Source organism: Carex rostrata, chromosome 4 (genome assembly GCF_964058835.1).
Source record: "Carex rostrata chromosome 4, lpCarRost1.2, whole genome shotgun sequence".
Taxonomy (NCBI): domain Eukaryota; kingdom Viridiplantae; phylum Streptophyta; class Magnoliopsida; order Poales; family Cyperaceae; genus Carex; species Carex rostrata.
In genome coordinates this window covers 235,024-258,250 of record NC_135921.1, presented here as the reverse complement: position 1 = coordinate 258,250, position 23,227 = coordinate 235,024, and the positions used below count along the sequence as shown (strand labels likewise).

Here is a 23,227-nt window from a genome sequence, read left to right as displayed (position 1 = left end):
ACCTCTTTCTCTCTCCGCTTATTCCAAACCAAACCCACAGATCATGATTTCTGGCGTGATGGGTTTTGTCGGTGGTACAGATTGTTAATTGCTCCAATTTTATCTGGCCTCCGTTTATAGTTTAGTTTGGATGGGTTTTAATTGGAGTTAGGTTTTATGTATGTATATATACAATACAACTTTGGATAGAGATAGAGATAGAGATAGAGATAGAGATATTAGAAATAGGAATAATTGCCTCTCGTGCTTTTTCTATAATGAGAGGTTGCTTGCTTGCTTTGCTTGTAAATAAATATCTTTAGGGAATTCTCACTTCTTTTTTTTAAATTTTTTTAATTTTAATTTCAGTGTGGTTTTTAAGGGTCCAATTAGGGTTCGCTTATCTCTCGCTCTCGACTTTACTCTTCTATTCTATTTTCTTTTCTTTTCTTTTCCCCAATCTAAATCCCTAATCTCCCCCTTTTCTTCCTTCCTCCATTCCTAATTCCGAGGCCATAACCGCTCTGATTTCCTCTCATAATCCTCCTTTTCTTCCTTATCTCGTCGAATTTTCTTTAGTTTGGCATTGGAGCATGCCTGATTCCTCCAATTTTATACTTCTCAAAGCGATTTGAGAGAATTTTCAACTGCCCTTTTGCAGTTGTTCTCTCTCTCTCAGCAGTTGATTTTGCTTAGTGGGGTTAATATGTCAAATATTAAGAGCTTAGCAAGAGAAACATGCACTCTTCTAGCTGTTCTTTGTGGGAATTATGCCAATAGACGGATTGGAGACACAGAAAAGAGAATTCCATATCCCTTTCCCGAAATAACTTCAGCTGGCCGTGTTGAGGTTACCTTTTTTTATTTATTTTTTGTAATTATTCTTTTCTCTAACAGTCTGAGTGGCAAAGTCAGTAATGCTCTGACCTAGTGGGGAGAGAACAAAAGAGTATTCTGGTATTAGGTCATATCGAAATCTCAAAAATACCAGTTTATTGATTTGCATTTGATTAAATAAACAAGTGTCGGTAGTCTTCAAATTTGTTCATATGAATTCCATTTAATAGTTACATACTAGTTTCAGACATGATCATGGAGGTACCGAATAAATTTTCGGTGCTTTTACCAAGAGCATTTCTTGTTTTGCGTACAATAAGCATGCAGACAATGGCATTTTGAAAGGCAGGCAACATTTTGTCTTTTTTTTTTGTGTATATATGGATTATTGAGATTTTGTTTGAGTTTATGGGTGATTTAGTTGTGGTTTCTTCCTTAAACCTTTATAATCAAATCTTATTTAACGTACATATTATATGCAATTTTAAATTAGGTGCATAAGCTTGTGAATCCATCTTTCGATCAATTTAAAGAGGCTCAGAGGTCGGTACGACCCATTATATTATTTTTTCAAGGAGAACAGCTTTCTGATGAAGAAGAGATTGGTTCTCTCATTTGGGGAACCATTGATGCCTCTGATAACCTTGCTTCTCTTATTGACCCTCCTTTACCTACAATTGTAAGTTGCTTCTAGTAACCTTTTTCTCTAATTACAAGCTGATAACTATCGAAATATGCACCCAACACATAACTATGATTCTGTTTGATTACTAGTAGGAAGGTCAGGAGAATTCAGTTATGTTTTACCAGCCTTAAACAATTGTTTAGTATTAGTTCCAAATGTACTATAATATCTTCCACTATTTGTAAAAGAACCTTTTATTTTGTGAAGTTCAAACTTTGATTTTCCAGAGATGGTCTTCTAGATTAAAACCACAGGTTGCAATCCCTCATTTCTTTGCTGTGTATTAAACCACTATGTTTATACTGGTATGATTTATGCAATTTTTTTATTTATTTGAACTTTGTGATTGGAACTGCCTTTCAAAATCTTTATGTCATCTTACAGGTCTACCTAGAGGTCCCCAACGGTGAGAAAATTGCACAAAGCTTGCATTCAAAGGGTGTACCCTACGTAATATATTGGAAGAAGCAATTCTCATCTTATTCAGCCTCACATTTTTTTGAGGCATTGGTGTCTGTTGTTCAAAGGTAAATGTCCTTTATTTGATAATACTATTGAGAAAATGAATAATAATGCCCTGCATGATATTTCAGATGAGAATATTCTGTATGGCTGTTGAAAACATGAAAAGGATCAAATATACCTTTTTCCTATTCCCCTAAAAATGATCAATATTTGTATTTCTTCAATAGCGTGCATATATAAGAACGTGAGCAAGTAGGTATGTCATGGACATGATTTTTCAAAATTTAAACAGGGTATTTTCAATACTTCATAACATGCATTGGGGATTCATTAGATTTTTAATGTTTGTAGGGTCATAATGAAATTAATTTTTCTGTTCTTCTGAATTCTATATGTGATATCAAGAATTAGTTGTCTTGGTGCAGTTCACTTAGCCATACATGGGATGCATTTCAACTCGCAAATGCATCATTTCAGCTTTATTGCATGTCTACCGAAACAAATTGCCAAAAGGTTGGCATTAAGCAGGGACCCCGCCTCCTTGGGGATGCTCCAGAAATACAAATAGCTGCTCCAAAAACTGAGATAGAAGAAGAAGACTCCTCGGAGACTTCACCTGCCATAACAATTTATAAAGAGGATGTGGATGTAAGATTCCTAATTTGCGGTCTTCCATGTGGACAGGTACTTTAATGTTGTTTACAGCCTTTTTTTTTAGTTGTTGAAAGTTTTCTTTTATTGAAAGAACTTTTATCTCTGCATAATAATTGCTTGCACAATGTAGTGGTAGAAACCATTATTTATTTATACTTTTTTAAGGCTGTCCAGGCAAAGAAGGTGAGTTCTAATGTCGTGTTACACTATTATGGGGCTTTTAAGGGCAGAGAAGGGAAAAATCCAGTTTTGATGCAATTTTGGGGCCAGTATCTGGTCCAACTGTTTAAGCATGTTAAATACGAATTAAAGGAATAACATTGGGAATCATGCTACTGAATCACATGATTCGGTTGATTCTCCTATTCTTGTGTGTAATATGATTGACCGATTCGGATCATTGATTATATGATTTAAATACATTGCCCTCTACTCTGTTTCAATTTTCTAACCTATATTGTTTTCCAGGATGCATTTTTATTGGGTTCTCTGGAAGATGGCTTATCTGCTCTTCTAAATGTTGAAGTAAGTTAGAAAAACCTTATCCATGTGCAGTTTACTTCTATTTGTTTGTCTGTATCATGTTTGATATATTGTTCATGTTTGGTTGTGCAGATACGTGGAAGCAAGCTTCAGAACCGAGTAAGGTTAGTTATTGTGTGTGTTCCTTTTGAGTTAAAATCTTGGCAGACAAGTTAAAGAGGCAAAGGCCATCTAAATATTTTACTCTGTCACAGTGCACTCCCGCCTCTTGAAGCTGGAACACTTGATCATGGCATAGTGACTATGAGATGTGACATCACAACCTGCAGTTCTGCCCACATCTCTCTACTAGTCTCCGGTGGTGCTCAAACTTGTTTTGATGACCAGGTATTTTGTTATTATCCTTCTTTTCTTTTTCTTTTTTGACAATTGTGCTTAGGTTCATTAGGAAATGAACTAAGAAATTACTGGATTCTGTATCAGCTTCTGAATTTTAGTGGCTTTGCAAATGTTTATTTATTCCTTAATAAGGTCCATCCTACCTTGAATAACCATCAATTCTGCACGGACCAAATGAAACCACCAAAAAGTTACTAAAAGTGCTATAAGATGTCGAAGAAAACTTACATGATTATGGTGCAGGTATTAGAGAAGCATATAAAGAACGAGTTAATAGAGAAGACTCAACTAGTACGCGCAGTGGCAAGCTCAGGGGAGAGCTATGGTGCTCAGCCTTCTGTGTCAGTGGCATGTGGGGCCCCTGTTTTTGAGGTTCGCATGGTTGTCCCCAAATGGGCCTCACAGGTTTGCTTCTCCTTAACAAGTATTTTTAATTCAGTCATTGCAACTTAACAGTAAATACGACATAACATGTATCATATGATTTGGTTTATTTGGTTTGAACTCAACTGAAAGCTGTTAAACTAAAGTTTTCGGTTGAAGCTGTTGACTGAGCTGAAGCTAGATTTTTTGTTTTTTTAGAACATATCATGCTTGGCATTAATATGATACATGCAGATACATCTCTCATCTGTTATTGAGAATATATCATTGGCTCATATTAGTATATTATTAACTCTAGTTATTGGTCAATCTTTACTCTTTATGGTCTTCTTTTATCAATGCTAAACTAAAGAAACATTTTTAATTTTTCCGATCACACTGGAACATATTAACAAAAGAATTAAACCATCTTTTACCATGAAAAAGTATCCTGAATGCAACTCAAACTTTGCATTTTATGACTTTACATTTGACCTCAAAATCTAACTGTGTTTTTTTTCTAAATATTTAGGTATTAAAACATGTTTCAAAGGAGGCTTCTTACCGAGGCCTAGTCGCTTTAGGCATTGCCAGTCTGGATGGAACACCAGTTGCTTCTTTCGACAAAAGAGATGCAAATCGCCTCCTGTTCTTCAGCAGAGAGAACCAAAAAGATTCACAAAGTACACAAAGCATCCCTTCTATCTGGAGATGTTCATCTTGTCCCACTAAGGAGAGAGCAAAACGAGGTCTCAACCCAAAATTGGTTAGTAGCATGAGGCCCATACCCCACTCCAGGAAGCATAAACGCAGTCTTTACTTTGGTACTGAGGAGAGTAGTAGTAGTAGTAGTAGTTGTAGGCATGAAGGGAGTGCTGTAAGTAAGGGGAATAAACTAGGGTTAGCACCAGTTGCAGTACCGGTTGTGAAGAAAAGCCCGGTACGATTAGCACCTAAGATTGTACAAAGAAAACCATTGTCTCAGCCAGTGGTGCCAATGAATCCTTTGCCTATGAAGAGGCATGGTTGCACCCGTCCCCCAATTCGAATCTGCCCTGAGGTATGGTGTTATTTCTCGAGCTGTGCAATTGAGCCCTGATTTGATTTCAAATTAATCTCTTTTCTGTGTCCAAGCATTGATTTGGTCCAATTTTACATTGTTTAAATTATAATTATACAATGGGCCTAGTAAAATATATAATTCTGTTTCAGGCTTTATCATTTAAAGTTTTAAACCAAATGAAACTAGTAATATCACTTCTGCAATGGAGTATCAGAGAAACCCCACAAAAGGGGATGGTAAATTAGTACCATATGAGTTTTGTTTTGGCAGAAGACATGACTAACATTGTAATGAATTGCATTGAACTAGCAGTGTTTCCGGGAATTAGAAGTCAACATTTTGAATCTTACTTGTTTTAGTTTGATTTACGACCTAATTAAAATTGGGGAATCAGAAATATCCATTGTTAATCTAAATTAAGTAATTTATCGATTTGATACTGATTCAATTTCAATGCTGATTTAGTGGTTAGCAAGTTTCATTTTTAGCTATTCCCCTAAATAATTTTGCATCTTCATAATATGCCAAGTATGTTGGTTTTCCTTTGATTCAAAACTTCTCCTTTTTTTGTAAAGTCATTATTTTTTATAAAATTATGCTATAGGTGTGACATATACAATAAACTTTGAAACTTTCATGAATCTTTCAATTTGATACAATTCACTATCTAATCTTTTATGTGCTTTTGTTTGGCAGGAAGAATTTTTGAAAGATGTGATGCAGTTTCTGGTACAAAGAGGGCATAACAAACTGGTTCCACAAGGGGGCCTGTCTGAGTTCCCTGATGCCATTCTAAATGCAAAGCGCCTTGATCTTTATAACTTATATAAAGAGGTAACCTATCCTCCTTTTTAATTATCTTTTTAAACTATTTGGATAATACACCCAAAATTTTAACAATTTACACAGGAACCTAATAATACCATCGAACTGTAAAAAATAATTATTGTTAAGTGGATATTTTGAGTCCTTATAGTTTGGTTATATCGGTCTTGAATTCTAGTCGTGTGGTAAAACTAAAATGAAATACCATCAAAAGGAGCAGAAAATATGTGTACAAGTTATTCTGTTCCTAGCCTTCCACATATCTTGGTGTTTACCAGCAGAAAAAAATCAACCGCTGGCATTGCAATATTATGTACTTCTCACTACTGCATAATGTTCCATGATATATATATATATTTATTTTTAAATGAGCTATGCAATTTGAAAATGATTGAAGAATTCCCCATTGATATTCAGGTGGTTTCAAGAGGAGGTTTCTATGTGGGAAATGGCATAAACTGGAAAGGCCAAGTTTTTTCAAAGATGCGCAACCATACTATCTCCAATAGAATGACTGTATGTCTTCTTAACATTTTGCTGCTCTTATCATATTATAATGTATCAAATGAATTAATTTGTTGTATCACAAATAATACTGGTAATTGAATTAGAGGCTAACAGCATAAGACAATAAAAGATGACTAAGCTGGCCTGGACTATAAATTAAATTCAACTTAGCAGGTTTAAAAAGCTTGAAATTAGTACTTGAATTTTTTTTGGCTTAGTTATATTTCAATTGGGTAATTACATTGTTAAGACTTTTGTTTGTTGTACCTTTCATTGTATTTTATCATCTAATAGTGTAAATCTTTTTGTTTGGTACTTTGAGACTGAACTTTTGTTTGTTTGTGAAAAAAATATTGTGTTATTTGCATCAGTGGGTGGAATTTACAATTATGTCTAAATATATGTCTACCTTGGTAAAGACTGATCTGAATGTTTAGTCAACTTCTGTGTCCTTTTGTTTTAAGATATCCTTCAAGCAAATTCTCACCAATTTAACATATCCATGAAAGTGCAATTCTGTCAATAAACACATGTTTGTTAATTGCGGAATTTTTTTATCTTAAATTTTGCTGTTTTTCCCCTTTGCTTAACCTAGTTTTTTCTTTGCTATTTTTTATTTGAAATTGTTCTGTATGGATCACTCCTTTTTATTATTATTTTTTAGTTATAAATATAACAAGTGGTGAACTAAATTCGTGTAGTATTTAATTATTATTTTTTTAAATTCAGGGAGTTGGAAACACACTCAAGCGACATTATGAAACTTACCTTTTGGAGTATGAACTAGCACATGACGACGTGGATGGAGAGTGCTGCTTGCTATGTCGCAGGTTTGAGGGCCCACTGATTTTCCCTTGTACTCTTTTTGCAATCAAACACAACATTTTACCATATTTAAAATTCATTTTTCTTCGTGAGTATAAGATGATTTGGTGTGTTAGTTATTGTTGGTTCATATTTGAACTTGAAACCCAACCTTTTATCAGCCTTGATATTTTTTTACACTAATGATCTGAGGACAAAATGGGATGTGTTAGTTGCTGAGGCAAAAACCACAAAATTATTTATCCCTTGGAATAATAGGAAGCTGTTGCTTGCATTTGAAAATATTGAAATTAACAAATAGTTTGGCTTATTTTGCAGTAGCGCCCCTGGAGATTGGGTAAATTGTGGGCTTTGTGGTGAGTGGGCTCATTTCGGATGCGACAGACGGCAAGGCTTGGGTACTTTTAAGGTGCACATCTATACAATTTATTTACTCATACCATAAGACTATCAAATGTTATTTTTCAGGACAAGTCGGACATGGGCATACTTGCCAGTAAATGAAATATAATGGTTGACCAACATTTGTCTCATTAGGTCAAGATTTACAATTGAGGTGAAATGTGGCACACTTGGGCAGTTGGGTTAGAACTTACATAATAATGACATCATAGCTGATTCTCAACAAACACACTTTTGTTACCACAACACCAGTACATGATACAACTAAAACTCAAAATTACAACACCACTCAAACTACATACACTGATACACACTCGTGAGGCTTAATCCAAAATGTAGCATGGCACCCCGTTATGTGCTTTTAACTTTGAGCTGCTTTTTGGAACATAAAAGAGAGAAAAAAGAGTTTAGCCATCATGCAGTGGACTAGATTTTTGTAGTCAGTAGGCTGTATCTTATTTGAAATTTGATTTCATGTTACAGGACTATGCAAAGACTGATGGTTTGGAGTACATATGCCCCCATTGTAGCGTAACAAATGTCAAGAAAAAGGCAAGATTTTCAAATGGTTTATCAACCATGCGAACTGTAGCAATGAATGCTTAATTTGATTAGTTCTCTTTTTTACTGTAGATTGATTTTCCCTTTTCTTATTGCTTTATTTTTCGTGAGCTGAGGGATGTAGAGAGATCAAAAGCTTCAGTAAAGAGTAAACATGTAGTGTTACTTATTGGCGTATCATGGTTATATCTCAGTTTTCTGATTGATAGAATATAGATTGTAAAACAGCACCAAAAAAAAATATATATATATAGAATAGCATTAGCTTTAGTATCTGTTAAATCTTAGTATTCTGTGGTTAAAGCTTCTTTAGATAAAACTGTCTTGAAGCTTGTATATACTACTTGTCTGATTTAAAGTTTATAATTTTCCGTAATTATGTGAGTATATGTTTGACCTGGCCCATAAACTAATCTGCAACTATGCATATCGGCCCAAATTTCTAAGCGTCGAAAATTAAAATCAAATTGGCTTCAACTACTTGGTAGTTGGTGCAGATGTCAAATATGATACCGTATCGAGTCTGTAAGCTGATTCTAGCAGATGCTTTCGAATAGAGATTCAAATTGACATTATAGGTAATATGATAATTGAGTAGTATAATAAAAAATAAAAAATTGTATAAAGGGAGAAAGGAAATAAACGATCTATTCATATTCTAATTTCTCATTAATCTCTCTTTTCGGCTAAGCACGAGTATAACAAGAATTTGAATAAATCTATTAGACTAGATTCAGTTCCTCACAATCTCCCAAGCAAGTTCATACCACATATAGGAAATTTAAATAACATTGGAAATAACTCCTGCCCTCTGAAAGGACCAATTACATTAACCTTCTCAAAAAACCTTTGAGCTTCCAAGAATATTTTATTCAATATAAACCCTCTCAGTGAGTAAAATGTCTGTGTACTGTCACTCTTTCTTTTCATACCATGGGAGAACCATCCTCTGCTAATATCACACATCATGTAGATGATTTCTACTTCTCTGCCCTTTCTCATGGCGACGAGACGCATGATCTGATACCCATCTCCGACGAGAGTTATGCAGAGGAGCTCCAATTTCAGGAAGTTCTCTTCTCAGCTGTCACTGGTTCTGCACAGCTGGCAAAGACTGGTTCGGCACAGCCGGCAAAGAGAGAAAAGAAGAACATAGGTTCTTCTTTGTCTTCATCTGAGTCTCAGCTGTTTTGCAAGATATGCATGGAGAATGTACCGGTGGATGAGGTGTACCAGACAAGCAATGCTTGCTCCCATGTATTCTGCCGTAGTTGCCTTAGCCGCTATCTGGGCACCAAAATCCGAGAGAACATATCGCTTGTAAAGTGCCCCGATGAGAATTGCAAGGTTGTACTAGAACCTGGAATGTGCCAGGAATTACTTCCTCGTGAAGTTTTTGAAAGGTGATCTAACAATCCTTTTAACCTAATTGCTTTTTTTATTTACGAACCCAATTATGCATCCTCTATTGCAACATTTGTATGTAATCTTATAGATGCTATTGCAAAAGTCTAATTTAGTCCATCTTAATTGTGATCCTTATAGTAACATGGGCTATTAGTACATATCTGTCATTAAGTCGGATGTTGAAACTTGAAAGTCAATTTGTAAGTACAGTTTGAGAATTTGAAAATGTTACATTAATCATTGAACTTTCTCATATATCATAATGTAAATCTGTCCTGAATATTTCTAAAATTCAAGTTGAACAATATTAATTTCTGTGAATATCACAGGTGGGGCAATGCATTATGCGAATCAATGTTACTAGGTGCACAGAAATTATACTGCCCATTCAAGGATTGCTCAGCACTGATAATAGATGATGGAGAAGAAACTGTAACCCGCTCTGAGTGTCCCAGTTGCCGGAGGTTGTTTTGCGCAGCATGTAAAGTTGCATGGCATTCAGGCTTGAGTTGCCAGGAGTTTGGTAAACTCGGGAAAAATGAGAGTGGGAAGGAGGATCTGTTGATGATGCAAGTGGCAAAGGAGAAGAAATGGAGGAGGTGCCCTCATTGCAAGTACTTTGTGGAGAAGAGAGAGGGTTGCTTGCACATCACTTGCAGGTAGACTTAATTAAAAAAAATACAAAGTCATTGTAACTCCCTATTTTATTTCTGTCTTAATCAACTTTATAAATTTAGAAGAGACTATATTGCAAATACCACTCTATTTCCAAGTTGGGTCCGAATTGAAGGGCTATTAGTTACAATGACCAAATTAAATCAAGCACAAGTGGATCATGTTAATTAGTTAAGACGAAGCAGTAAGCCAGGCCCTTGTTAAGTCTGGTTCAGTCTCATGAGGAAAAAAAATACCAAACATTGATGCATTTTGTATTTGAATAACTTTTTTCTTTTGTTTGTAGGTGTGGTTTTGAGTTTTGCTATGGTTGTGGGAACAAGTGGGGCATCACTCATGCTAGCTGCAGCACTTGAGTTCTACCCAGAGATAGAGAATGCAAATCAGGCCATTCTAATATTGTTCTTTACTTTACATTCCTAATGCTAGTTTTCGACAACATTACTTATTTTTTACTTTATCCTGGTTTCTACTATATTACTCATTTAGTTGCTTATTATGCTGATAATTAATCACTTTGTAGTAGCCCTAAACAAAATTTGAAAAGATATGGTTGTTTCTATTTTTATTGTTGGAACTATAGATGGAGATGAGTAATGAAACATAGAAAACGGAGAAATAAGAAAATAATTTAATTGCATGAATCGGAGATAGCCATAAAGAGAAATAAGAAAACAGATCGCTAGAGATTTATTCAATTTTAATTGTGACAAACTATGTAGCAGTCTATGTGGCGAGTATGTTTTTAACTAAATTTAGACTTCTACACATAAAATAGATGTATTTAATCAAAATAAGACATATTATGTGATTGGAGGGCTGATATTCAATTTGAAAATTTATCTTTCAATCACAGTCATTGGTGGATCAGGACAACTGCGTGCATAATATAAAAATGAAGATATTTGACAGACTATATTAAGAGGAAATTTTTAGTATGTAGTATATGATATTTTAGGAGGTGTTATTTATAGGTTTCTCTTTTTGTAGATTTATGTTGTTATAAATATATATTTCATTTGTATTTTATGCAAGGAAGAGTTCAAGTAATACAATTAAGTTTTTTTCATAAAATTATGTCTCTTATTTCTCCTTTGATTCTGACATCTCCTTAGAAATCCTAACAAGTTAGCATCAGAGCTTGGTGAGCTAGAAGAGAGTTCAATCATGGCAAAGAAGAAAAAGAAAAAAAAAATGAGGAAGTTTAATATCTGTTTCCGATGTTAAGATCTATCGATCAAAATCTCTCTTTGCTTCCGCCTCTGAGTTTGTGGATGTGCTATACTGAGTGTTGATTGTTAATTCCTCTTGTTGAACTAGTTAGTCAGAGCATATGTTAAGTCGGGTGAGTTGATTCTTTTGGACCATGCCATGATCATTTTCAGATTCAGTCCATGTAGTGATACACCAAGTCAATTCAAATCAAAGATCAGGCATTATGCGCATTTTGGTCAGGATTTTTAGGTAATTCCATTTTTTAGTAATTTGATTAATTGAGATTTTAGTCATTTGATGGTTCATTATTTGAGTGATTTGGTGTGTTTTAGTTATTGGAGGATTTTGAGAATTGGAAAATTTAAGTGAAACAGTGTTTTAGTTGATAATAATTGTCATCATGGGTAAAAACCCTAATAAATAATACCATGAGGTTCCAATATGTACAACTACATCAGGTTTGTCTCGCATCGATACACAGAGTGTGTTGGTCCAATATGTACAACTACCAGAAAATCATTCAAAATCTAAAAACCACTCGTCATAAGTACACTCTTTATTTTTCTTTATCTTTCTATTTTTACCAGCCATGTAAATTTCAGGTTTTCCTTTCTAATTTTTTTTTTTTTTTTTAAATTTTAAACAGCCCGTAGGCAGGTACATCCAGAATTTATCTTAGTGAAAAAATTTACATCCCATGCAGGATTGCCCCGTAGCCAATTCATAAGTTGAAATTTGAAGTTTGTTTATATAGAGATTCAGTAGAAGAATATAATGTCTAAGCAAAGCTGCTTTAATTTCAACTCGTGTCCATCTCCTATATTTCAAATTTGAAAGGGTGCATTACAATTTTTTATTTATTTTGGTTAATGGTTTTTCTTTCCCTAGCTACATGACAGAGTCATACTTGTCAGAAACAGTATTTATTGATTACAATTTACAAGTATTATACTGATTGTCCATTTTTTTTTTTTTTTTTTGACACTTAATTCTTATATATTTTTAGAACTTCTTTTCGGGGAAGGTTTAACCAAATATATTATGAACCCAAAAAGAATTTACTGTTTCAAACTCTAAAAAAAAAAAGCAAAAAAATTGTCACCTCAAAATCCTCACGATTAGTCTTACGCGGTAAGGTCTACAGGTTTATGTAACGGGAGGTACAAAAATAGTAGAAAAGAGTAGAAAACTAAGGTGGCGTAAACGGGTAGAGGGACTCGAGGTCGAGGAAAGGAAAGACTTTTCTTTTTGACTCAACCTGGTCCTTTACCGTACCGTTTACTAAGAACCGGCTAATTACTTATGAACCGTTTGATCAATAACAAATGAACGGTCCAAATTAAAACGAGTCCATAGAAGAATTTTCCTTTTATTTTTATTTAAATGGGATGAAAATCTGTATTTTCGGATGGTTCTAAATCTTTAGATGGGGTGATTTTCTTTTCTACCTATCTATGTAAAAGTTGTTCAGTTGAAATTACAAGAAATGGTGATGTGAATATGTGATGTGTTGCTTTTATCTGGAGGGACCTGTATTCTTGGAGCTTTAAAAGACGGCCCAAGACGAAACCAAGACCGATCCATTTGGGGCCCAAAAGTTGGGCTGCTATTAGCAATCGTGTTTCTCCCTCCGAGTCCTACTCCTAGACTCCTAGTCCTAGTCCTAGTCCTACGGTTTATCAGTTATTCAGTTTCCTCTCTCTCTCTCTCTCAAAACAAATTGAGCTACTGCCTACTGGCTCAGGCTGGCCACCACACTCTTGCAGTTGCTCCTTCCATTTCCAATTCCATTTCCATTTCCATTTCCATTTCTCACTGTCACATTGAATGAAACCGTTAATAAATGAAAAGCTGGACCTTGATTTATTTTTTAAGGAAAATCTCTTATATAAAGAATTTAAGAAATTATCGTATCCTAGATTTCTAAAAATTATTGTATCGCCGTATCCTACCCAACATAGTGTATGTCTAAGCAAAGATGGTATATGTTTAATTCAATTTTGGCCGGGTACATGGTCATTTTTGAAACTCAAACACGAGTTCATATCCTCCAAGGTAACATAATATTAATTTCTGTTTAGATCGATCTGGACCGACTGATCAGAATCTGAACCAATTTGACCGGAGGTGGAATGTTCGGGATGACGGTTCTTCTAATAATTGTGCAGATTCTGATTGGATGGTCCGGGTCTAAACAAAAATACTGTGTCTGTCACCTTAGGTGATATGAAATCATCAAACAGACAAACACACCCTTAAATCAGCAAAACCCTTTTGATCAAACACACTCTCAACCGCCTCCTCTTCTGGAGAGATTTTGTTAAAGCTTATTCAGAGAACCAGTTTGCTAATGACACATGATGTTGTTCCAAGCTGTCCATCCTGCAGTGAAGAATCTGTTATGCACCATGCAATGCAATGCAATCAAAGGACTAATTCGATACCAGTCCAGTCCAGTCCAGTCCAGTCCTGTTCAGCATCAGAATGCAATGCAATGCAATCAAATGACTCAAACTCACATCATATCAACTACAAAAAGGTTAATTCTAAGCTCAGACAGTATAAAACAAGGAGACAAGTTACAGTGATTATACAAATTTAATAAACCAAAGATACTTATAATACATTGTTAAAAGCTTGTTGACAATTCCTTGCAGCTGAGAGCGAGGGTCCTACATTTTGCGGGAGATATATAATACAAATTTAATAAACATTTTTGCGTTGCTTTATTTCAAGGAAGGGTGAGCAATAATATTTTAACCTATTTATCATTAACAATGCAAAGTCATTGTACAAGCGGGTTCCAACCCGCACAGACGGATTGGGTTAAGACTACTACACTAAGCCAGGTCCAACCCATCAATTCGAACAAATTGACCTAATTGGCAAATAAATTGGTTGCCTTTCAGCTATCAAGCAACAATATGACGGATTAGTGTGCACATTCGCTTATTATCAGCCTCCTAATAAGCGGTTACTCTTATGTATGATGTAATGCCTAACGCATTCATGCATATCTCTTGCAAGCAATCCATCACAAACTGTAATCCTATAATTTTGGAAAATTTAGCAAGGGAACCATATAAAGTTTACATTAGAAAAAACACAAGGTAAAATATGTTTTTTACAATATATTAGTCTGCTCAGATATACATAAATTCTCCACCCCTAACAGCATTTGCAGCGCCTCTCCTCTCTTCCTCTTCCTCCTTTTCTCTTTCTTTCCTGCTCTCATATTTATGGTCATCTGTTCTCAGCTCGTGCCGACAAACAGGGCATGAGTTGTGCTCATCCTGCCAGTAAACAATAACTTCAAATCACTTGAAAGTAACTATACTGTAATAACAATACACTTTGATAAAATAAAAAAATAAATAAATAAATTGTATTTACAATAACATGATAAAGATTTATAAAAATTAAGACTAACCAGCCAAGGCTTGAGGCAAGGGGGGTGAAAAAGATGTTTGCAAGGAAGCTCTTGCATCTTATCACCCACAACCAGGTTTTCTCTACAGACAGCGCACTCTGATTCACTCCCCAACTTTTCAATTATCTCCTCATTTAAATCAACCACTGGCAGATTTGCCACCACTTCTTTCGACGCAGGAGGTTTTTTCGGCACAGTAGAACCGTCCTAAAATAATATCAGATGTTGTTTCTTAGACCCAAATCTTGTTTTAAAAACATATAGACCACTTTATGGATCAGGTCCAGGTCACTCCTCAGTTCAGGTTCCATAAACTTTGTATAATATATAGAGTAGCCAGTGCGGCTATGGTACTATGCATAGCGTACAATGACCGTACTACGGAGATCACCTATCTAAAAAATCACTTGATCTAAAAATTCTAGACCATTGAAGAATATTGATTTACTAAGTAAAACATTTAGTATGCAAATGCATTTTCATATGGAGATCACAGAAACAATTCATATCGACTATTTGGAATTTGGAAAATAAAATATTGATCCGTAGTACGGAAACTGCGCTATGCATAGTATCATAACCTAACTCATATACCCTTTTAAGTAAAAATCTAATTGAATTATTGTATTCAAACCATAAATGATGCATCAATAATGCTTTCAAAATCTCCGGACTCTTGCACTTGGTTCATGGCTGCAATCAACTGGCTCATGAGTTGTTCTCTAAACTCCTCAGATTCGTCACTATTAGAGGATTCTCCCATAGAAGCTTCTAGTGTCATGGCAGTACGCTGAGCAACAAGCCATGCCGGCGGTGGCGGCTCCTGCTGCACCGTGAGATGCCCCTCGAAGAGATACCGATTATCTAAGGAAATTGTAAATTTGTAAGAGATGAGATAAAAATAAATCATTGCTATTATAGGATGAAAAGTTCCTGGTACTGGTACAGTAGCTGGTTTTCAGTACAAGTTGACAACTTGTCTCTAATGTAATTTGGCAGTACAACAATTGATTGGTTCAGTACCAATATGTTGTTACTAGTTCAGTACCCACATAACCGGTACCAGATGTATGTGTCCTCAGCAATTAATTCACTGGGTAAGTTGATGCCACCACATATATTAAGCCCCCCATTCAATCATACAGCCCACAAAAGCAAACACACCTACACACATTCAAAGATAATGTCCCGTAGATGTCATTCCAAGAACTACTTAGCATATAAACGAGCCTTCTGTAAATTTGAATTATCTTGCCCCTACAAGTTGATATTTTATTTACCACTGTTATTTTGTGCATAACTGTGTTGAGTCCTTGTTTGACTGTAATAGTTTGGCTTATTTTGCAGTAGCAACCCTGGACATTGGGTAATTTGTTCATTTGACTAGTTTAATAACCTGAATCTGCAACTGGTATGAGATGGATGCAGATACAAGTTTGTAACTGGAAATTCACTTAACAGTAATGAAGTTTTACTTTTCCTTCTTGGTATTTGCATAAAATTCATTGAACATTTTGATAATTTACATCTTTGAACGAGTTATAGGGAAGCGATTCGTTAATTTATATTTTTGAGGGCATTACATATACTAATTACAAACCAAAGAAATTTTTCAGTATGCATTTTAATCATCAGATTGAAATTGTACCTGGTTGCCTACTGGGTGGTGCTGGAGCCTCACTGTCATTCTCTCGAAGATATTCTTGTGCCTTAGCAATGTACTTCTTTATATTCTCCTTCTCTGTCTTTCCGGTTACAATTTGTTCTGCTTCTTCAAATAGATTCAATCCTGTTTTCCAGAAATACGGTGCAACATATCGGGACTGAAGAACTGTTGACACCCTGGTGATAGCTTGAAATATCTATTTAAAGAGAAAACATGATTAAATAAGCAGCATTTGTTGTCATATGAGTCATGTCTCTTCAGGTATACCAATTATGTGGCTCTAGTTACTTGATTCACATAGCTTAAGTACCATTTTTACCTCAATTCATCAAACTTTTAACTTCAAATTGAAAACAGAAACAGAATCCTAGCCAAAACGCAGAGAAATAGGCCATTTGGATTAGAGATGAGATGAGAAACCGAATTTAAACTTAATTCCAGCATATAACAATATAACAGAAGGCAATAACAAAAAAAAAGGTAATTGCAATCAGCAACAGAGAGTACAAACACCGAGCACGATTTGTCCAGAAGTGAGAAAGAGCGGAGGAAAAATAGGAATATTACCGAATTACGGAGAGAAGGAGAAGCGGAGGCGTATTGTTCTCTCACGATCGAAGAAATGGACGCAACTGCCGCCTCAAATTGTTGCTTCTTCCCGAGTTTTTTCTGTAAATCGTCGAGCTCTTGTCTAAGCTGAGACTCGTTAGATGCCATTTGGAGCTTTGTTTCGCTTTTCTTGGAGAAAGGGGAAACTGAGAGAGAGAGGCAAAAAGCCGATCAACTCTTATAGAAATAGAAGGTCAAGACACAACGCGCAACGCGGTCGGTTGAGTCTAAAGCTGTTTCAGTCGGGAAACGGAAATGTTAATTTCTGCTGATTTTGCACCGTCCGATCTCCATCTAAAGGGTGAGTATCCCTGCGGTACCATACTGTGTAGAATAACTTGAGCCGAGCTGAAATTAGTGTTGTATTGGCGTTTGCTTTAAGATTCGTGTAAGGTTAAAATACACGATGCAAATATCATTCTACACAGTATGGTACTACACTGGATCTGAACAACGTCTGAAGGTAATATTGATGAGTTTTTTGTATGTACACCCGGTTTACCTATGGTTTCTTTGAGCCATTTAAATGCTTTTTCGGTCAACGGGGCCCACTATCCTGATGGTTTGCCTTATCTGCAGTGCCACGGATCTACCCCGTTGGTCTTTCTTTTTGGGTGCAGGATGACAGGATGTGCTTTTTGAATGAATGAGCCGTCAGCCGTGCATGGGTACAGGAATTGTTGAATACTTACAAACTGTGGTTTGTACATTTAATTTAACGTTGCTCCGGGTCTTCAGATTCCTAATTCCTTATAGGAGGATGTCTTTAGAATTCGGATCATTCGTTATAATTTTATGTTTTAGAGCAGTTTCATGAATTTTTAAATTTACCTTATTGTATATATTTCGTATGACACATGATAATTTTATCTTTTTTGGCATTCACAAGTATTAAGTATATACATGAATGATCGATCTTGTCATTTATTTTGTCACATGTATGACAGATGGTAAGTCAGTTTTTTTTTTTTTCTCACTACTGTTAAGGATAAAACATCTTTTATTTTGTATGTTTGGATGTGAGTTAGAATAATTGGAATAGTGAAATTTTATATTAGTAGATGAAAATAGAGGAAAAAAATAATTTTTAGATTAATGTAAAAATTGTGTTATTCGAATTAGTAAAAATGTTATTTGAATTGTATATTTGGAATAGTGAATAGCTGTAATTCAGAAAGAATAGTGACAACAAGGTGCTAATTAAGATGAAAGATAGGTAAGAGGGTCTTAAACAAATTGTTACAACGTGGAGATGTCAAAAGTGACGTCAACTTTATCATTTCAGGACTGTGTTAGCGGAAATCTGAAAAAAAAAAAAATTTCTCTCTTTACACTTTCGAATAGTAGCTGTTTCAACATTTACAAGGAATAGAAAATAACAACTATTATAGCTATTCTGAATAACAAAAATATTGTTTGAATGTACATTACTATTTCAAATAACCTATATTCTCAAATAACCCCTATTTTAACTATTCTCACCTCATTCAAACATACCTAAGTGATTAATTTAAGATTAAATTCTTTTTTTTTTCTCCCCCTCGGCATGCATGATATATAGATGTCATGTTAAATTTTTATGATATTCACAAGTGGCAAGCACATGCTTTGCCTTACTGTTTATTTCTTTTGGTATATATGTATATATATATATGAGTAGAACTAGGGTGCTCTTAAGCTCATCAAAGTTTTGGTGAGCTTAACTCTAAAACTCATCAAATCGATTTCAAACGACGAATTCGAACCGTTGAAACCCGCCTACCTTACGTGTGATGCATCTACATGTGAAATTTTTAAACATTCGAATTAATTTAGTATAAAGTCAAGCGGTCAAAATTAGAAGGTTAATAAATTAATTTTAGTGTATTCATTTTTTGAACGTTTTTGACCGCTTGACTTTATACTAAATTAATTCGAATCTTTAAAAAATTTCACATGTAGATGCATCACACGTAAAGTAGGCGGGTTTCAACAGTTCAAATTCGTCATTTGAAATCGATTTGATGAGTTTTAGAGTTAAGCTCACTAAAACTTTGGTAAGCTCAAGAGCACCCTAGTTCTACTCTATATATATATATATATATATATATATATGACAGATAACAATTTTTTTTCTTTTGCACGACACTCGCAAGTGTCAAGCATTTTCACTTTATTGAAGTTACTAATTAAAGATTAATTCTTTTTGTCGACATGTATGACAGACGGCAATTTTTTTTTTTTTTTTTTGGCATTTGCAAGTATAGAGTGCTAGCTTGGTCTTGTCATTCATTTCTCTCGGTTAGTATGACAAATGGCAAGTTATTTTTTCTTGGCACTTGTAGGTGTCAACTGCCAGAGTGCAAATAAGCATTTTTTTTTATTAGTAATAAACATCCCTTATTCAGGGACAGATGTGAGTTTAATTCTTACAACAACAACAAAAAATAAAAAAATAAAATTAAAATGAGATGAATCGGAGATGATTTTGGATTTTGAGTCATGATCCATATGAAGCCCATATATTCCATACATTGGACCCAACCAATTTTTGTATATATAATTTAGGCCTAAAAAAGAAGAAGAAAGAAATAGAAGAAGAGTAGAACTAAATATAAAGGCAAATTAAGGTTTAGTCCTACAGTTTAGAGTTCTTCCACTTAGAAGTTAGAAGTTAGAATGTATCATTTTTGTCACAAGGTTGCATGAAGGTCAACTGGACTGTACCAGTTGCCTTCTCGATCGATCGGCTGCTGTTGCCAGTTTGTTATTGATGCATGCTAGCTGAGACTGGATTTATCTGGTAATCGAAGGAATGGAGAAGATTTGATGAACTAACTGACACATGCATACAGGCTTAACTGTGGCAATCCTATTTTAGCACAAGCAATAGGAATCATTCATTTAACATTACATGAGTAACCAACTGTAATTTAAATAAAGCCAAATGCCTAGATTCTCTCCCCTCCCTCCTTTAAGAGCAAAACCAGCAAATACAAATACGATCATTGCTTACTCTCCTTCCCCCCTTCTATCCTCTCTGCCTTTAACCTCTTGCCCAAAGGCAGAGAAGGAAAAGCAACCAAAAAACAAAAATAAACAACAAAAAGGCCGTTCAAACAATAGTAATCATTATTTGAGAAATCATGTCAACTTTTTCGGATTTCGGGCCGCTCACGGAACGGCGAAGGGCCGAGTTAAAGCAAAAGCAACGTAAGCGCATGGTGTTGGCCGGTAGCTCGGTTTTTGTGGTATTAATTGTGGTAATAGCAGGAGTTGCAGTTATATCACGTCAACCTACACATGAGGCAAGCAAAGGGTCAGGCTCTTCAGGGAAACCCGCAAACAATGCACCATCAACTACACAAATGCATGCGATTTCTAAATCGGTAGAAGTTATATGTTCCCCAACTGATTACAAGGATATGTGCATAAAGAGCATCACCAAGGCGACCAACACCACCTCTTCACCGAAGGACATGATCCGAGCGACTGTGTCTGTGATACATGATGAACTTGGTAATGCTTTTAGCGTAGCAAGTTTACTTAAGTCGAATGATCCTCGTGTTAAGCAAGCAATTGAGGATTGCAATGAACACTATGAGAATGTCAAGTATCACCTGGCAAGCACACTGAATGGGATTGACATGCACAAACTCGACGATCTTCCTCAGAGGTTTTCACACACCATCTAACTTAGATATATAAAAGAAAAATAAATAAAGGTTATGATACATTTAAGGTTTGCATTTGTATATATATATAGGTCACACCAATTTAGAGTGTGGCTGAGTGCAGTTGTCAGCTACCAGGAAACATGCATCGACGGTTTCCCAGATGGAGATCTCAAGACCAAAATGGAGAAGGCAATGAAGGATGGCAAGGAACTATCGAGCAATGCTTTAGCAATCCTCGCGAAGCTATCAGATTTTCTCTCTGCACTCAAAATCAAGATCCCCGGAATTAACCGTAGGCTTCTTTCCGAAGAATCAGCTCACCCGGAACTCGACAAGGAAGGAATCCCGTCTTGGGTCTCTGATGAGGATCGGAGAATTCTTGTCGGAAAGGTAAAGGGAAACCTGAAGCCTAATGTGGTTGTTGCCAAGGATGGGAGCGGCGCCTTCACCTCCATCAATGCAGCACTCAAGGCCATTCCAAAGGAATACCAAGGAAGGTATATATATATATGAATCAAAACAATTAATTAATATATTTAGAAGTGGATATATCTTCCTAATTAAAAGAAATGACTCCTGGATTTGTAAAGCTGGATGGCAACTACGTACGTACCACTTTAATCTAATTGCTTTATGGTTTCGAAGCATTCCGGCCTAATTCATTTCATTTCGCTTCATTTTGTAATGTTTTAACAAAAAAGGTATGTGATTTACGTGAAAGAAGGAGAATATGATGAGCAAGTACTGATCCCAAAAAAAATGGCAAACATCACGATGATCGGAGATGGATCCCAAAAGAGCATGATCACCGGTAACAAGAACTTCGTTGATGGTATCACCACCTACAAGACCGCAACTGTTGGTAAGAATTAATCCAGAAGATATTATATATGTTATTTAATTTATAAGCAGGAAAATATATAAGATGTCAAACATATATATATATATAATTAAGATATATTGCACTTGTTTGGGACATGAAGTTTAATTATAAGAATTTAATTATTTGTGGCATGCAGCTGTCATGGGAGATGGCTTCATGGCAATAGCCATGGGATTCCGCAACACAGCCGGTGCCATCAAGCACCAAGCCGTGGCGCTGCGGGTACAATCTGACCGTTCGATCTTCCTCAACTGCCGCATGGAGGGCTACCAAGACACTCTCTATGCACACTCCCTTTCACAGTTCTACCGAAGCTGTGTCATTTCTGGCACCATCGATTTCCTCTTTGGTGACGCCACTGCAGTCTTCCAAAACTGCATCTTCACTGTTCGTCGTCCCCTTGACAACCAACAAAACATTGTCACTGCTCAGGGCCGCATCAACCCCCATGAGACCACTGGCTTTGTCCTCCAGGTAAGAACAAAAAAAAAAAAAAAAGGAGTGAGGCTATGGTACTATGCAATTTATGTCAACATATAGGACTCGATCAATAAGAGAATTAAACCATGCACATATGTTTCTGATTTACAGTTTTTTTTTTTTTTGAAGAAATTAAAAATCACAAAATCAATATAAATTTTTCAGAAATGCAAGATAGTGGCAGACAAAGCGCTCATCCCGGACAAGGCGAAGATCAAAAGCTATCTCGGTAGGCCATGGAAGGAATATTCACACACCATGATCATGGAGTCTGAGATTGACGATTTCATCCATCCAGACGGTTTCTTGCCATGGAACGGTGACTTTGCATTGAAGACCCTGACTTATCGGGAATTCAAGAACAATGGTCCTGGGGCTACCACTGCCGGCAGAGTGAAGTGGCCCGGGTATAAGCTCGTCAAGGACAAAGCTGATGCGACAAAATACACCGTTACCAATTTCTTGCACGGCGAGCCGTGGATCAGGCCGACAGGAACACCAGTTAAGACTGGCTTATACATGTGAGGGGGATGAACTATTAAGGGCAATAAATTTTTTTCATTTTGGAAAATGAAAAATACAGATGTAATTTTGTTAATTTTGATCAGATTTCTGGGGTCAATGTTGAATCTTGGCTTATTTTTTAGAGAGTTGGTCATGGTAGAGTTATCAAAAGTTGAACATATATATGTAGTATACAAATACAACTAATTCTTTTCATGAACAAATACATTATTCCCATTGTCAAGTTCTTAAAAAAAAAAAAAAAAAAAAAACTTTATTCTCTGTCTTTTCAGTTTTCATATTGCTTTGGTATCAGTAAATGTAGCCGCCTCATGAGGTCCTTTTATGTTGGGCCTTTATGGGTCTGTATTCCTATATTTAATATCTTTACTTCTTTTTTTCTGCTATTAGACACAAAAGTATTAAAATAATTTAGTATCTACATCATTTTAATTTCCTTTTGAGAAGGGATCAAGTTACAACAATTTTTGAGTTATAACAAGTTATCACAACCATTTTTTATATTTTCAAAGTCCAAATCGTCGATCCAAACCGTTAGATGTGATCTCTACAATAAAATGTGTTTGGAGACCAAATTTTATATTTTTTGAAATTAATATAAAAGTACATATGTAATTGTGAAACAAGCTCCTT

At 35.5% G+C, this 23,227-nt stretch overlaps 4 protein-coding genes across 4 annotated transcripts; 3 read left to right on the top strand and 1 right to left on the bottom strand.

Moving 5' to 3' along the window:
• Positions 1 to 388: 388 nt before the first annotated feature.
• Positions 389 to 8,432, top strand: LOC144552563 (AT-rich interactive domain-containing protein 4-like). The gene is made up of 14 exons (XM_078300527.1): positions 389 to 829; positions 1,310 to 1,495; positions 1,886 to 2,028; positions 2,392 to 2,650; positions 3,089 to 3,145; positions 3,236 to 3,267; positions 3,358 to 3,490; positions 3,746 to 3,907; positions 4,398 to 4,925; positions 5,625 to 5,762; positions 6,171 to 6,269; positions 6,990 to 7,090; positions 7,404 to 7,494; positions 7,971 to 8,432. Exons 1-14 carry the CDS (start codon positions 686 to 688, stop codon positions 8,091 to 8,093), a joined length of 2,196 nt encoding a protein of 731 aa, XP_078156653.1. The 5' UTR covers positions 389 to 685; the 3' UTR covers positions 8,094 to 8,432.
• Positions 8,433 to 8,863: 431 nt separating this feature from the next.
• Positions 8,864 to 10,519, top strand: LOC144552564 (E3 ubiquitin-protein ligase RSL1-like). Its single transcript, XM_078300528.1, has 3 exons — positions 8,864 to 9,451; positions 9,785 to 10,114; positions 10,417 to 10,519. The coding sequence occupies exons 1-3, from the start codon at positions 8,982 to 8,984 to the stop codon at positions 10,484 to 10,486; spliced, it is 870 nt and encodes a 289-aa protein (XP_078156654.1). The 5' UTR covers positions 8,864 to 8,981; the 3' UTR covers positions 10,487 to 10,519.
• Positions 10,520 to 14,429: 3,910 nt separating this feature from the next.
• On the bottom strand, positions 14,430 to 17,231 carry AIP2 (RING/U-box superfamily protein). Its single transcript, XM_078300529.1, has 5 exons — positions 17,009 to 17,231; positions 16,424 to 16,637; positions 15,410 to 15,639; positions 14,776 to 14,982; positions 14,430 to 14,638 (listed from the first exon to the last, which is right to left on the bottom strand). The coding sequence occupies exons 1-5, from the start codon at positions 17,156 to 17,158 to the stop codon at positions 14,489 to 14,491; spliced, it is 951 nt and encodes a 316-aa protein (XP_078156655.1). The 5' UTR covers positions 17,159 to 17,231; the 3' UTR covers positions 14,430 to 14,488.
• Positions 17,232 to 20,156: 2,925 nt separating this feature from the next.
• LOC144552747 (Plant invertase/pectin methylesterase inhibitor superfamily) lies at positions 20,157 to 22,759 on the top strand. The gene is made up of 5 exons (XM_078300743.1): positions 20,157 to 20,705; positions 20,796 to 21,203; positions 21,408 to 21,568; positions 21,726 to 22,063; positions 22,235 to 22,759. Exons 1-5 carry the CDS (start codon positions 20,176 to 20,178, stop codon positions 22,592 to 22,594), a joined length of 1,797 nt encoding a protein of 598 aa, XP_078156869.1. The 5' UTR covers positions 20,157 to 20,175; the 3' UTR covers positions 22,595 to 22,759.
• Positions 22,760 to 23,227: the final 468 nt, after the last annotated feature.